We start from the raw sequence: 16,236 nt of genomic DNA, 5'->3' as shown, positions 1-16,236 counted from the left end.
GATTTCTCACATTCTTGACATTCACGCTTTTTTTTTTATTAAGGAAAACAACAGTAGTAATGATATATACAATGAACAGAGAACTGGTTTTGAAGTTCTTCAGAAAATAAAAATAAATTCATGTTTACTGGTATTGTCTCCTAACCAAAAATAATAACCAACAACCAGAATAATGTGTAGCCCTATCAAAAGCATAGTTCATAAAGAGTATCTAAGTGGAGAACCAAAATTTAAATGTTTATTCTTTCAAAGTCACAATAATTGACAGTCATTTAATTTCAAGGAAAGTGGAATAAGAAACTCTCCATACCATCAACTGTGAGCTCTTCACTGCAACATCCTTTTTTTATCTAACTGTAGTGTCAGAAAGACAAGTTTTTATATGTATACAGAGATATGTAGATATATTTTGCTTTAATCATATTTTATAAATCAGTTCTTTCACACTAATGTACAATAAAAATAATTTGCTTTGTAACCTATAGTAGAAAGTTTCAAACAAACAAACAAAAACCCCCACTGTCTTCCATATAATGGAAGAGCTTGTGAAATAAATCCTCACCATGTAGAAAGGAGATGCACTGACTTGTTGCTGGAGAAGTATTCAGTAATACTTCATTACTCCATAGGGATTAATAAGAGAGCAGTGCTACCTTTCAGGTTTAAAAGGTCCAACAATCTATTCCCCTTTCAAGGGTATTCCAAAACATCTATGACTGATCTGCCATTGCGTGGTCCTTGGCAGCTATGACAAGCTCTATGAGAGCTGTAAAGCTTTTTATGTTGCTTGTTTGAAGGCCCATCTTTTGCATCTGAAAATTAAAAAAAAAAAAAAAAGATTTTGTTCTCATTATTTATATTAAATGAGGAAAAAAGAGATCTCTGTATTTTCATAAATCTGAAAAATACCCTAATCCTTGGATAACAACTCTCCTTTCTACCCTCACTATTTTTGGAGCAAATATTTTATTTACTTGATGAGTTAATTATTATTCTAAGTAGTTACACCATCTGATCCTTAAGTGTTTAAGTATAGTTCACCATCAATAAACCAATCACTCAAGTGAATTAAGTTCCTTTTCTACATCTTTTATGCAAGGAGCATTTTCATGGCAAAGAAAATATGGAAACAAAAAAAAAAATAAAGGGAAAGATTTTTTTAAAAGAATCTTTAAAATGTACTAAACTTTTAATTTCTTGGCAACCTGAGAATTTACCTGGAAACAACTGGACAACTATCACTTAACAAGCTGATGTGTTGAATTGAACTGAATTAAAAGTGGCGTAGCAAATGTAAGGCTTTAGGTGAAAAATTTTTTTAATCCACCCGGATGTATTTTTTTTAATTATAGCTTTTTATATACAAAACATATGCATGGGTAATTTTTCAACATTGACCCTTGCAAAAACTTCTGTTTTAACTTTTCCTTTCCTTCCCTCCACTCCCTCCCCTATATGACAGGTAGTCCCATACATATTAAATATGTTAAAGTATATATTAAATACAATATATGTGTACATATTTATATAATTATCTTGTTGCATGAAAAAGATCAGATTTAGAAAGAAGGTAAAAATAACCTGAGAAGAAAAAACAAAAATGTGAGCAAACAATAACAGAAAGAGTGGAAATGCTATGTTGTGATCCATTCTCATTTCCCAGTGTTCTTTCTCTGGGTGTAGCTGGTTCTGTTCATTACAGATCAATTGGAACTGATTTGGATCCTCTCATTGTTGAAGAGAGCCACATCCATCAGAACTGATCATCATGAAATATTGTTGTTGAAGTGTATAATGATCTCCTGATTCTGCTCATTTCACTTAGCATCAGTTCATGTAAGTCTCTCCAAGCCTCTCTGTATTCATCCTACTGGTCATTTCTTATGGAATAATAATATTCCATAACATTCATATACCACAATTTATTCAGCCATTCTCCAGTTGATGGGCATCCATTCAGTTTCCAGTTTCTTGACACTACAAGAAGGGCTGCCATAAATATTTTTGCACAAATGGGTCCCTTTCCCTTCTTTACAATCTCTTTGGGATATAAGCCAATAGTAACACCACTGGATCAAAGGGTATGCACAGTTTGATAACTTTTTAAGCATAATTCCAAACTGATCTCCAGAATGGTGGATCTGTTCACAATTCTACCAACAATGCATCAGTGTCCCAGTTTTCCCACATCCCCTCCAACATTATCTTTTCCTGTCATCTTAGCCAATCTGACAGGTGTGTAATGGTATCTCAGAGTTGTTTTAATTTGTATTTCTCAATAATAATTTGGAACACCTTTTCATATTACTAGAAATAGTTTCAATTTCTTCATCCAAAAATTGTCTGTTAATATTTATCAATTGGATAATGGCTTGATTTCTTATAAATTAAGAGTCAATTGTCTATATATTTTGGAAATGAAGCCTTTATCAGAACCTTTAGCTGTAAGAATGCTTTTCCAGTTTATTGCTTCCCTTCTAAGCCTGTTCGCATTAGTTTTATTTGTACAAAAGCTTTTTAACTTAATATAATCTAAATTTTCTGTTTTTATGATCAATAATAATCTCTAGTTCTTCTTTGGTCACAAATTCCTTCCTCCTCCACAGGTCTAAGAGGTAAACAATTCTATGTTCTTCTAATTTATTTATAATCTCATTCCTTATGCCTAGATCATGAACCCATTTTGATCTTATCTTGGTGTACAGTGTTAAGTATAGGTTAATGCCTAGTTTCTGCCATACTAATTTCCAATTTTCCCAGCAATTTTTGTCAAATAATGAATTCTTATCCCAAAAGCTGGGGTCTTCACCCAGATTATTTTTAAATTAAAGACATAGTGTTCTTATGTATAAAAGCTATCCTTATGTTATATGTTAAGTATTTATTTTCTCAGTCAGATGCCACATAAATATCAAGATGAAAATCTATCCACTTTTAATCTGGAGTGAAAGCTCTGGAGGAACAGGTAGGCCATAATTTGCAGAGTACACAAATAGATAAATGTACATGCCTGCAAATCATATGTAAACATTTTTCTTTCTACTTTATATTAGCAATGTGGTCAAGACCTATGATTAGGAGCACTTTTAGAGTACTATACAGCAAATCCTCACCTCAGCTATCTGGAACCTTGAGTTGCTTTGTAATTTTTCCAGATACCTGGAGGTCAACCTTAAGTGATAAAACTATATTTCAACTTTTTGAACAATAATTTGTCAAATACAGAACTCATCTTTCCACTTAAACTTAGATCTTTTCCTTCTCCTCACTTACCTCTCTGTCTGTTGAAGTTACATCCTTCTAGTTACTCTCAGGTTAACAACTCTAGAATAGCCTTTGTTCACTTTACCTAATCTCTCTTTTCTAATCTATTTCTAGATCTTGTCGATGATATCACTTCTTTTCCACAATCCCATGGCCACCCCCCTAATAGCTCTCATAAATTGCACTATAAAAAGAGACTTCTAAATGATCTGCCTGCTTCCCTTCTGTTTCTTTTATCTTTACATAGATGCTAATTTGATATTCCTAAAGTAGAGAACTGACAATATCACTGCCCCCATCAAGAATCTGCAATAGCTCCCTTCCTTCTGGGAAAAGTCATAGCATTTACATGGCACTTATTATGTACCAATCACTCCATTAAGTGTTTTACACTATTATTTTACTTGCTCTTTGTAATAACTTTGAAAAGTAGGTGCTATTATTGTCCTCATTTTACAGATGAGGAAATCGAAGCAAGTAGAGATTAAGTGGCTTTCCCAGAGTCAAACACTTAGTACATGTCTGAGGCTGGTTTTGAACTAGTCTTTCTGATTCTATGAAGCGTTCTCTCTACCTTCTGGGCCACCTGAATATCCTTAGGTATAAAATACAACCTTCTCTGTTGGGCATTTAATATGGTTACTGCCTGAATCCAGAAGACACCCCTTCGTCATTCTAAACAAAGTGGCATGCTTGCTATTAAATAGTATATGTTATCTCCCACGTTGAATCCTTTCCCTAGTCTGTCACCTTCACTTCTGTCCCTGAAATGCCTGGTTCCATCAGCTTTTCTGATTACCCCAGAATCCCACTTCTCTCCATGATCTGTATTTACTTATCTGTGTATGTGCTATTCCCTTAATAAAATGAAAGAGAATGTTAATTTTTGTCTTAACATAGTGTCTGGGGCATGCTAAATACTTAATATTTGCTGTACTTAAATATTCCCCCACCCCAGCCTCCTGCTATATGCCCTGTCCTCAGTCCTTGTGCTCTTTGCTCCACTGTCAGTAATTGCACTTCCCTGCTTATTATTACTGAACCACTATCTCTTCTCTCTCCCTTTTCAATGTCTTCCTGTTTGTTGTTTATCCCAATGAAAGGTCTAGTTTTCAAAGACATCTGAAGTCAAATGGAATGCTCACTTCCTTCCTTCCATGTATCTACTCAACACCTTAGCCGGCACTTAGGCGGTAATTCCCAAGCCATCAGGTCTCTGGGTTGCGCTGATTTGTGGCTGGGTGTTCAGTGTGTTTTGGCCCACCTTTTAAGGGCCCCTGGCTCAGTTTCAGAAACTAAGGAACTGGAGCAGTGGATCACAATACCTGTTCTCCTAAGGACTCAACATCCAAGGCCAGCTGGAGTCTGATCTTGTTGTCATCACTCATGCCGCCATTTGTGCCAACAGGGAGGGGTGTGGCAGTTTTTCTGGCTTGCTTTAGTCTTTTTAGACTCTCTTCCATCTTTTTCACAGAACTGAGAACATCAGATATAGTTTCATAATACCTAAAAAAAAAGAGAAACATATTGGAGGATTAGAAAGAAGCCTAAGAAATGTAAGTATGAGACAAACACAACAATGTAATATGCAGAGCAAGGTCTAGGGAAAAACACACATTAGAGCAAATAACTAATCTTCCAATTCAATGTCCATCCTCAGTGGATGTATTAAATATTAAGTATTAAGGAAGATGGTTTCAAATACGTAGAGTTACCTTATAGCTCCTCTTTGAAGTCAGAGAATATAATAATACATTGTAGCATTTGTGTGGACTGTCAACATTAACAACTATTCACTTTTATATAGAGTCTTTAAAGATTTGCAGAACACTTTGTTCATAATAATGCTGTAGATAAGTAGTCGAAGTATTATTATCTCTATTTCACAGGTGAGAAAATTAAAGCTCTGAAAGGTTACAAGGTTTGCTGATTATTGAGAACCAGGTATGGGGTTGAATTAGGCTTGAATGTAAGTCTCATTATTTCAAGTGTAGCTCCCCCCACGAGGTCTGACCAAGTCAGATAATAAAGATCTAGATGGTATGGAAAAAGTTAAATCACACCCCTAAATAACAACATTTGCAATAAAACTTGCTTATTTCAAATTCAATCCTAAGTACAGGTACTTGCCAACTTATAAATAGGCTTTTCTCAAAAGTGATCTGAAAAGTTATTTGGAACTTGAAATACTATATAAATTGAAGTCTAGTATTCAAGCCAAGACTGATCTCTAAAAACCTTTGATTTTTACAATGAAATAGTAAAACTGAACAAAGATAATCTTTTATTTTATGAATTGTGATGCTTTTAAAAAGTTTATTTTAAAAAAGAAACAGAAGGACACCTATGTGAACTATATTGAAAAATTTCTGGGTTCTTTCAAGAATCTTGGAAGCTAATGCTACGTTTTTTTATTATGTTTTACTTTAAAATATTTCCTTGGCAGAGAGGAGATGCTTAATAAATGCTCCTTGATCAACTGATACATGGGCACTATTACTATTTTCATTTATATGTCAAGATTGAGTGATATTTTGACTCAAGTAGAATGGAAAAGGCAAAGAAAGGAAAAGAAAAGAAGGGAAAAAGGAAAGGGAAAATGGGACAGAGAGAAAGAAGAATGAGGGAGGTTAAAAAAAGGTACAGGGAGAAAAAAGCAGAGAATAAAGGAAGATGGATAAGTCAGTTAGCAAATAATAATTGATGTTAGTCAATTCTTATGATGTGCTAAGTTACTGTGCTAAGCACTAGAAATACAAAGAAAGTGATAAACACTATTCTTCCATTCAAGGAACTTACAGTTTTGGTTTTTTTTTTTTTTTGGGGGGGGGATTTATGAGTGAATCATTACCCTTTTTTTAGGGTTTTTTAAAATAGCTTTTTATTTTTCCAAATACAAGCAAAAATAGTTTTCAACATTTGCCTTTGCAAAACCTCGTAAGGAATCTTCATTTCGATGTAAGAGACACTAGGCAACACATAATACATATAAGATTTGTATAGTGTAAATGGAATCTCAAAGGGAAGGTACTAGCAGCGGAGGAGATGAAAAAGACCTCTTGTAGAGGGTAAGATTTGAGTTGTCATGAAGGAAGCCAGGAGACAGATATCAAAAGAAAGATTCTAAGAGCAGTCAATGAAAACAAGGAATCAGGAGCCTGAGCATGCTGTATAAGGAACAAGATTAATGTTGCATGATTATGTAAAGGAGGTAAAGTACAGGAAGGGGTCAAAATGAAGGACTCTGAGAGCTTAAAAGAGAAAAGAAGAGATTTTTCTGAGGCTCTTAGTCAAGCCAGAAAATAGGATGCCGGAGGCCTTTAGAAGATGTGCATACATCTTAAGAAAAAGCCTGCCTTAGGTGAAAATGAAGTGGGAAAATGGCAGAGAATATAACCTATGCACAATCCAAAAGGGAAGAAAGAGTTTGAGGGGTGCACAGATAAGAAAATGTTTGGAAAATTATTCTTTACAGGAGTCCAGGAAGTTGGCTGCTATTCAAAGCTTTCAAAATGAGAGGAGATCAGGGATGATGGGGAGAGAGTCTGTATTACAAATCAAAATGTACATATTTCTGAAATATCAACAGAGTAAAGGCTCTGACCTTTTCAGCTATTTCACCTTTTATGAATCTGATTTTCTAATCTCTCTCTGGCTTGGGATATTTTTTTGAAACAGAGTATTTCATACATTTCTACTATCATATTACTTACTTGTGAGTACTTTCCGAAAGTGCACCTTCTAACCATTGATGAACTATTGATTGCTTGAGTTTATCCTTGTGCTCACTCTGAAGTAAATAGAAGGGCTTCAGAGCACTGTCCACGTAGGATGAAGCTTTGGTAGGGGCCTCCTGTAATTGTGTTGACACAGGGGTAAAGAGGGGAAAATTGAGGTAGGAAGAAAAGTGGAAAAGAATCAGAACTCATTCAAAAATCTCAATGTTAAATTCATGCTGCAGTAGACCTTTATTTGGAGAAAGTCATGGAGTATTTTAAGGTAAGACATAGCTACATAAGAAGCTGCTGAATGAACGAAGAAAACAATTGGTCTATGAAGGATATGAAAAACAGCTTCCTTCCTATGAAGGAAAAGAAAAACAGCTCCTTTCTCCAATCTCCAAATGGTTATTGCAAATGAGAAGAGAAGAGGTAAAATGCAACATTCTACAAGATAAAACTTAGCACTCTAGGAAAGGACTCACAGTATTTCTTTGCATCTGAGACGTAAAATATAGGCTTTGGCTATAAATCTCTAGCCAGAGGAGCCAAGAGCCTTTCTGCCATTATCTACTTTGTACAGCACAACTGTTAATGGTGAGATGTGAAGGAAACTGTAGAGTCCTTATATACCCTTACAAAGCTGACCAATAATGGATTTCCTAAACAAGAAATTGATTTTGATCATTTCAAAGGGATTTAGAATAGTAAGTATGCTTAACATTTCCTGGGTATCTGTTAATAGCAAATGAAATGAAAATAAACTATAGGAAAGATGAAAAGAAATGATAGGAAAAAAAAGACAGATCTCTAGAATAGTAAGAATAACACTGAATAGATAGAGAATAATAGATCAAGCAGGTATTAAAGCAGAACAGAAAATCAAGATTGCCCTTTTCCAATCATATAAATAAATAAATGAAGTTTTCCAACTTTAAAACCTTATAATAATCTGTGAATATCATGATCATCAAATAATTGTGAATTTATACACTTTAGAAAATTCTGTCTCATAACTACCTTATAAAATAGGTAATGCAAATAATAGTATTCCATTATAAATATAGGGAAAATAAGAACAAAGAGGTTTAGTAATTTGTCTCATCAGTCACTGGCAACAAAGAAGCACATTTAAACTGAACCATTTCTTTTGATTTCAAATGTCCTCTAATGGGAGTCACACCAGAGCAAAATATCAAGTCAGGGGAAAAAAGCCAACAATGTTCAACAATTTGTGATTTTACACCACTAAGAAAGATTTCAATCCATTGTTCTGTCTCTTTTTTTTTCCTTCACTGCCAAACTCCTTAGAATAGAAAAGCATTCAACACTTGCTGTCGTCAGTAATTTATAAAGGCTTCAACTTACTTCTCAATGTAGTTTCTATCCCTACAATTCTACTGAAAATCTATATTTTTTATTAAAAAAAAATTCTTTTGGTTACATGTATATTCATTTTGTACATTATTTTCTTAAGTCATTTTGGGAGAGATAAATCAAAACAAAAGAGAAAAATTACAAGAAAAAAAAAAAAGGTAAAAATAGCATGTGTTGATACGCATTCAGTTTCCATAGGTTTCTCTCTGGATGCCAACAGCATTTTCCATCCCATTTATTGGGGTTGCCTTGGATCACTGAATTGCTAAAAAGAACCAAGTCTATCGTAGTTGATCATCACACAATCTTGTTGCTGAGTACAATGTTTTCCTAGTTTTGTGTCACTCGGCATCAGTTCATGTGTGAAAATATTCTTTTTAGAATCACTGACGACCATATTACTAAACTTTTTTTTTTTTTCCTCTTCTCAGCTTTCTTGACAACTCTTTGTAACAACAGATGCTGCTGGTCACTTCCTTGTTGATACCCTCTCCTTTAGCTTTTGAGTCTCATCTACTAATTATGATCATTTCATTTTGGTTTCCTTTGCGGGCACCTCATGCTCCTTCTGCTTTTTAATTGTGGGGGGCCCCCAAGGACCACAAGTCTGTGTTTGTTCTTTTCCTCTCCCATGGCAACCCAATCTTCTATCATGACTCCATTTATCAATGTTTCACTGATATCGCTATCATCAATAATAATCTAGGTGGATATAACTCTTAAATCTAGATGTCTACCTCTAATTTCTCATCAGAGCTTTAGTTTCACATTTTCAGCTGTCTCTTGGGCAAAATGATCAGCATTTCAAACTTTGCATGATTAAAATTGAACTCATAATTTTACTCCCAAACCTATTCCTCACTTTAGCTTTTCTATTTCTATTCATGGTAGCAACCATTTATCCTGTCACTTAGAATGAAAACATCTCTGACTTCTCTCTTTCACTACTTTTATCCCATTAATTACCATAAACTATTGCTTTTACCGCTCTAATATATTTCTTCTATGTTTTTTCTTTTCTTGCTTCTATTGCAACAATCACAGTGTGACTTGGCTTCAGATGACCTAAGTCTTACTCTTAGGTCAGCTATTCTTTTTTTTCCCCCGGGGACAACTGGGGATAAGTCACACAGCTAGGAAGTGTTAATTAAGTGTCTAAGGCCAGATTTGAACTCAGGTCCTCCTGACTTCAGGAGCTGGTGCTCTATCACAGTACCACCTAACTGCTCCTAGGTCAATGACCCTAGACAAGTTTATTTTTTCTGAGTTGTAGTTTAGTTATCTATGAAAAGATGGATTTGGACATGTTCATTTTGGACCTTCCAGCTCTCACATTTTATAATTTTAATAGCTAAGTACTATCCTAACTAAACATATTGCCTCTCGTCTATCCTTTTCTAACTAACCTTTCCTAATGCACACATCTCTGACCATACAGCTCAACTCAGAAACTATTTATGGGTCCCAATGGTCTAATGAATAAACCTATTTAGTTTATTCAGTAATCAGTTTATTCCAGGCATCCGAGGCCCTCAACAATCTGGTGACAATTTAGCTTTCCCACTTAAATACTTTGTTTTAACCAAACTGGATTATTCTAAGGTTCTGTGTTGTCTTATTTAGTTGCTTTATCTTTGGAAAAGAAATAGTTTTTGTTTAATAAGACTGACCTTATTGGTTCTTCGGTAAAGTCTAGGAACTTCTAGGGCACATTTCAAATAACTGAAGCAGGACTCACTCAAGTCCTGGATAATCTTGTTACTCAGGGAAGGCATGCAGGAGGATAATGAAATTCGAGAATCTTCAAGGGCTACTGTTGAAGCATAAATATTCAAGTTAAACCTCTTTCCAAGGTAAAATTTTAGTTTTATTGTAAATATTATATGCCATTTTATAATATCAACAAGAATCTAAATCTCTAAATCAAAGTTAAAACAAGAACTTTTATTAAAATAATTAAATGGAACATTAAAATAAACTAAACAATGCATAGTTAAGGACACATTTCAAAGGCTGAAGAGAAAAATAAAGTTTTTTAAAAATGTTAATTTATTGGTTAAAGAATTGTTAAATTCTTTTTTTTACCTGAGATAGAGGAAAAATTCTTGAAACCAATAACTTCAAGTTTGGGTCTGATTATTTCCAAGAGTTCTGGAAGCTGAAATAAACAAATGATGCATTCTATTGCTTTTTAGAAATATGTGCACTTTTTGCTCCACAATGATGACATTATTGTTTATTATAAAGCTATAATTGAGATGTCTAATAATCTTGATAAAGCTTTCCTTATAAGTGTATTTAATAATAAATGTAGTAAAAAGTACAATTAGTGATTATTATATAGGAATCTAAAAAGGAGAAACAATATTTTGATAATCTTACTATATAAAAAAGCTTACAAAAGTACGTTTTTGACCAAATAACACAATCTTATTCATTCACATAGCAAAAAAAAATACCATATTTTCATGCTGGGAGTTGGGGGATACAGACCAAGAACAAAACTGTACTTCAGAGAGCTTTATGAACATGCACACTAGATATTTTCTTTAATAATGAAAGAAAAACTGACAGTTATACACATGCCAAAAAGAAAAAAAAACTATTAAGATCTAAGCAGTTAATAAAGCTTATTTGAAGACTAATTTTTGCTAGCAATTATTTCTTTAAGTAAACTCAAAATAAAAATTCACACACACAGATTATATTTACATACGATGTGTCAGGCTACTATGATAAAGTAAGCATGAAAAAGCAGTGGGAGTATCAATATGTATATTTAAAAATTTCAATTTATATGTTATCAAAAACAAATACAAAGAAAGAAGCATGATTTTTGGCATTTCTGAAAAAATGTGAATAATTCAAGAAGAAGACAGTATAATATCTGTCCTGCATAGTTTTGATTTTCACCTAGGCAGGGTAGGGAAAAAAAAAAAAAACTCTCCAAGCCCCTTCTATATATTATATGCCCCTCATCATGCCCAGCTTTGCAAAAATTAACAGTGACTATTATAATGCAAACTGATTAATATTAGCATTTATAATCAACACTAGAATGTATGCCTACTTGTTCTTGAAGTTTGTCAAGGTCTGCAACCACATATATAAGCTGCGTATTGGAAATGAAAGCTATGGCCTGAGTTTCAGAAATACCATTTCCTTGGTCCTCACTGGTTCCTTGGGTAATGGAAGAAGACTCCTTGTTACTAGTTATGGAGGATTTTTTATTATCCTTGGCACTTTCATTGGAGATAGGTCTGAGTAATAACTGAAAAATAATTTAAAGATTAAACAAATCTTTCAGAACAAGTATTATATTGCCATAAAATGACTTGTTGAAGATATCAAATTAAACTTAGCTTTATATAGGGATACATAAAGGATATTCAGTAAGCATCTACTAACAGACTAGTATTTGCTTAACAGGAGCAAGTATTACATGCTAATATGTAGCTCCTATGACTTTTTTGAAATAATGAATGAAAAAAGAACCTTTCAGTAAGTGTTTTTCAAGAAACATGAAGCAGCAAAAATGTGACAGTAAATGAATCTTAAAACAATACTTAAATAAAAACTAAGGGCCTGATAATTTTTAGCAAGTAAGTGGTAGCCCATTAGAGTTTTAAAAAAAAAAAATAACTTTCCATAATATAAATCTGCCCTCTTGAGCTTTCTGAAGCATACTTTTAAGAAGACAGGGTTAAATCTCATCACAGTATTTAACTTATATGTATCTTTGATCAATAATGATTAACACTTGCAAGCATTCAGCCCTTACCTCGTTAACAAACATGGAGTACCGGGCTAAAATCTGTAAAGTGAGTTTCCACAGACGGTGTGCTAGCAATGGTAAAAACATCTGATCTGACCAACACTTCATAAGACTGACCCATGCCATATGAGAGGCCAAAAGGCAAAATGAGCTCCCAGCTAGGGGGGAAAAAACATACATTTAAGGGATCCCAATCACCTTAAGTCAATTATGATCTATAAATTTTTTGTAAGTCTTATGTAACAATCTAATTTTTTCATTCCATGCTATTCTAAAACCAGTAAGGTGATATTTTAAACCAGCTGATTGCTGTGAAGAAATAAGTTTATTCCCAAGTTATGTGGATAATTATATAGTTTGCCAATACTGTTAAAATGACCTCTAAGCTAATAATACATACAATTCTTTCATTAAAAAATGTCTTTTTCATCACATTTCTTTAAGTGAAACAACTATAATGGAAATAAATAATTATAGTCAGAAAGCAATTTATTAAATCAAAGTCTTTGCTCATTTGTTGATGATAAAATATTCTTCTTGCTCCCTTTCTTTAAATGTTATCTAGCGAATATTTGGACAAACGTCAAAATCACTCAGAACAGTAAGAAATGAATTTTGAGGGGGTGTGTAGAGGATAATGATATAAGAAGTAATGCACCAAAACAATCAAATCAAGTTTATGGACTTTTGTTTCTTTTCTGCCATTATTTCTCTTACTCTTATCTTAATACATTTCATATTCGTGCAATTGGGAATTAAATGCTACCTGATTAAGTGTTCTCTAAGGTTTCTTCCATCTCCAGGTGAATGAGTTATGCTAAATAATACCTTATTTCTAGCCTGGGCAACAGCTAGCTACAAAATTCATGTGCTTTTTTTTCCTCACAAGAAAACCCTATAGAAATGTTCAGAGAATAAATAATATGATGGTTCCTAGGTACAATCAAATCATTCTCACTGAAAAATGATTACAACATATAGAAATAATGGGTCACAGGATTGTGCTAAAATATTTTAATGGTTACATGTCAGCTATGGGACACCTAGGAGAGACCGTGTTGTCCAGTCAAATCTGAGGGAAGAAAATGTTGATTCTCACTCTAAATCTAAATATTAGTCCCATTTTTAGAATACTAAACCAAGGACTCTCATTGTATTAGAAAATAGAGACCAATACAAAAGACTGAATCACATTCATGCTTTGTTGTGATGTTCCAATAATTTTTCTATGAAAAATGGATATTTATACATCCATTAAGATACAATATTTTTATGTAGTAAATTCAGAATGCAAATTCTGTTATACTTAAAGATGATGATAATTTTGATATTTCTAGATTAGTAAGCAACAATGAAATTTATCCTTCTAGTTTCTCCATTGCCTGGTCAATTTAAAAAAAAAAAATGATGGTTTTTTTTTTTTAAACTACCTGAGTATCTTAAGTCTCCAGTTCTTAAAATACCATAAGGTTATTAATATCTAGATGATTTGTTTATCTAACATTTAACATTCAGTCACATTTTATCAATTACACGTTATAAGCAAGTTACCTGGAGCTTCTTCCAGCCCATCTATAAGTGCTGCTTCTAAGGATCCTGCTATTTCTCTAAATCTGATTTAAAGACAAGAATAAAAGTTATACTATGCAAGTAAACATATTCCTCTTTAAATTATGTATATTGTATCTATATGGTCATGTAACTACATTAAGATGAAAAAACAATTTTTATATGGAACTTACATGCCAGTTATGCCATTCAAATTTGCAGGCTTTATTCTTTCAGTTCCCTAAATATATAGTGCCACAAAGCACTTAAAATTCCTTTAGTCCTCACTGACACTAGAATCTGAGAGCCAAGAAGGCCCATCTATCCAATTTAATCCCATCATCTTATAGGTGAAGGAGCTGAAGCTCAGAGACCTTACTCAGGCCACATGATCAATATCAGAGCCAGAAACAGAAACCCAATTTCCTGGCTCCTAACTTAACACTATTCACAGTTGATTACATGAAAACTACTGTAGAGAAGGAGCAGATAATCCTTATTGGAGGACTATTCAACATTCTGAGCCAGGTGTTACTTTTGGGAAAGTTACAGGAAGGAGAACTGACCTAATATTGAGGGATTAGTACTTAATTTATCTTAGAAAAATATCTAAATATGCTTAAAACAAATATATCAAGATATCATACTTAAAGTATTAAAATAGTTTCTTGGAATTAGTATTTAAAATATCTTTTATTGTGGTCTCTGGGTTATATTACTCGTTATTAGTTATATTGCTATAGTTATTAAAGTTCATTTTGTACACATTTATGTACATTTTATCTATTCCAAAGAAATATAAACTCCCTGAAGGCAAGCAATGAACTATTAATTTGTACTCTAAAAACCTCAAGCAATATAATTAATTACTTTGAAAACAGCAGGTGCTCATAACACTAGTTTAAGGAAAAGGGACAAAGTTGTCTTATTTTCTCTTAAAAAGGAAGCTTAAAATCCTAGAATTTAATCTGAGTGAAAGCAACAAGAATCATACAATTTAGAGCTGGACTGGACTTTGGCAGTCATCTAGTCCTGTTCATAATTGAGGGACTCATTACTGAAACACTTCTGATGTACAGTCATCCAATCTTGGGTATCTTGGGGGAAGGGAGCAAAGAGTTTTTCTCACCTTTCAGGGTAGCCTATTACAATTTTGGATACCTTTAATTATTAGAAGATTTTTCCAGATGCCAAACTTAAATCCTGCCTCCAAATGATGGGCCTTCAAATACTTGAAGATAACTATCATATTCCCTAAAGTCTTCTCTTCTTGAGGTTTAACACTCCTAGTTCTTTCAACTAAGTTTCAAGACAGATTCAAGGACCTTAACCATGTTGTTGGTCTGCTCTATCTACTCTTTAGCTTTATCAATGTCAGTCTTAAATTGTGATGCTCAGAACCGAATACAATAATCTAGATGGGGTATGACCAATGTAAAAAAAGATCACCACCATCTTATTCATGCAAGTATATTCACTCTTGAACTCTCCCTTCCTCCCTCCTTGTCTCTCTCCATAAGTACATACATATGTACACACACACAAACAAACACACACACATACAAATACAACACACACTCTTCTCAATGAAACTCTAAATTGCATTAAGCATTTTGACTATCTTGTCAGACTCCTGGCTCATATTTCCAAGTAGAAAAAGATATTAAATTTTATTCAGGTAATGATAGGAGGAAAGAGAAACAATAAACAAAGATAGTATACACCCATAGTTTAACTGCAATGAACACCTAGGGTGGAGGGAAAAAAAACCCATAAGACATGCAGTACTTGGATCAATACAGCCACACACAAAAATTTCAATAAAATGCCTTCAATCTGAATCTTAAGTTTACTTTAAATGATCCTGAAATATATCAAAAGGTACAGCTACTATGATCAGAACCATGTTTGCAGAACTTTTTGTCACTTTTCATTAATAAGCAATCTAACATCTGATAATGCAATGCGCCAAAATGTCCTACTTAAAATTTATTTTAAATGGATAAACCAATGTATTGAAAAATGTAACAAAAATAAAAATCCTTGTGAACTTTGAATAAATAATGTTAAAGTGGAAAAATCTATCAACTATTTTTAGCTGTACAAGTAATATTTAATTAAGCCAGGAATTTGGGAAAAGCAAAAGCCTTTTTGGAGGAAGTGTTATTCAACACAATTCAAGATTTCAATAATAGCTCTGAAAGAAGCTAGGACATCACACTGAGATCGACCCAGTCTGGACCATATCCTTGATATTCCAGGACTGAAAGAACCTAGTAGCCTAAAATAGCTAAATCTCAGGAAGGTTTTTAGCAGAAGAAAAAAGAAGAAAGAGCTTTGAAAAAAATCGTTTATTAAGGAGTGATTTAGGGTTGGGATTCTGCAGGAAAAGGAAGGAAGAATAAACAATATATACACAAAATGATAGGGAATGCATTTAGTCTGATTAGCTGCTTTGACTACGACAAGACTTGCTGTTCCTCTTTTACAACACTATAATATTATAGGATATTCCTTTAATGAATTTAAAATTTGCCCATGAAAAAAGGACAA

General features: G+C 33.3%; 1 protein-coding gene across 2 annotated transcripts in view; it reads right to left on the bottom strand.

Annotated features, from left to right (window-relative positions):
* Positions 1 to 212: 212 nt before the first annotated feature.
* COG2 (component of oligomeric golgi complex 2) overlaps positions 213 to 16,236 on the bottom strand; it is a 73,837-nt gene continuing 57,813 nt past the window's right edge. Inside the window, exons 11-18 of one of the 2 annotated variants that reach the window (XM_051993626.1) lie at positions 13,687 to 13,748; positions 12,142 to 12,293; positions 11,431 to 11,631; positions 10,446 to 10,518; positions 10,031 to 10,173; positions 6,978 to 7,117; positions 4,590 to 4,770; positions 213 to 812 (exon numbers count right to left, since the gene is read on the bottom strand). In XM_051993626.1, coding sequence (XP_051849586.1) covers positions 711 to 812; positions 4,590 to 4,770; positions 6,978 to 7,117; positions 10,031 to 10,173; positions 10,446 to 10,518; positions 11,431 to 11,631; positions 12,142 to 12,293; positions 13,687 to 13,748 — 1,054 coding nt within the window. In that variant the 3' untranslated portion in view covers positions 213 to 710. Of the gene's footprint in view, positions 813 to 4,589; positions 4,771 to 6,977; positions 7,118 to 10,030; positions 10,174 to 10,445; positions 10,519 to 11,430; positions 11,632 to 12,141; positions 12,294 to 13,686; positions 13,749 to 16,236 lie in introns of those variants that run through there. The other variant, XM_051993627.1, reaches the window with a different exon arrangement.

This window comes from Antechinus flavipes, chromosome 4 (genome assembly GCF_016432865.1).
Source record: "Antechinus flavipes isolate AdamAnt ecotype Samford, QLD, Australia chromosome 4, AdamAnt_v2, whole genome shotgun sequence".
NCBI classification, from domain to species: Eukaryota; Metazoa; Chordata; class Mammalia; order Dasyuromorphia; family Dasyuridae; genus Antechinus; species Antechinus flavipes.
This window is presented reverse-complemented; position numbering and strand designations above follow the sequence as displayed.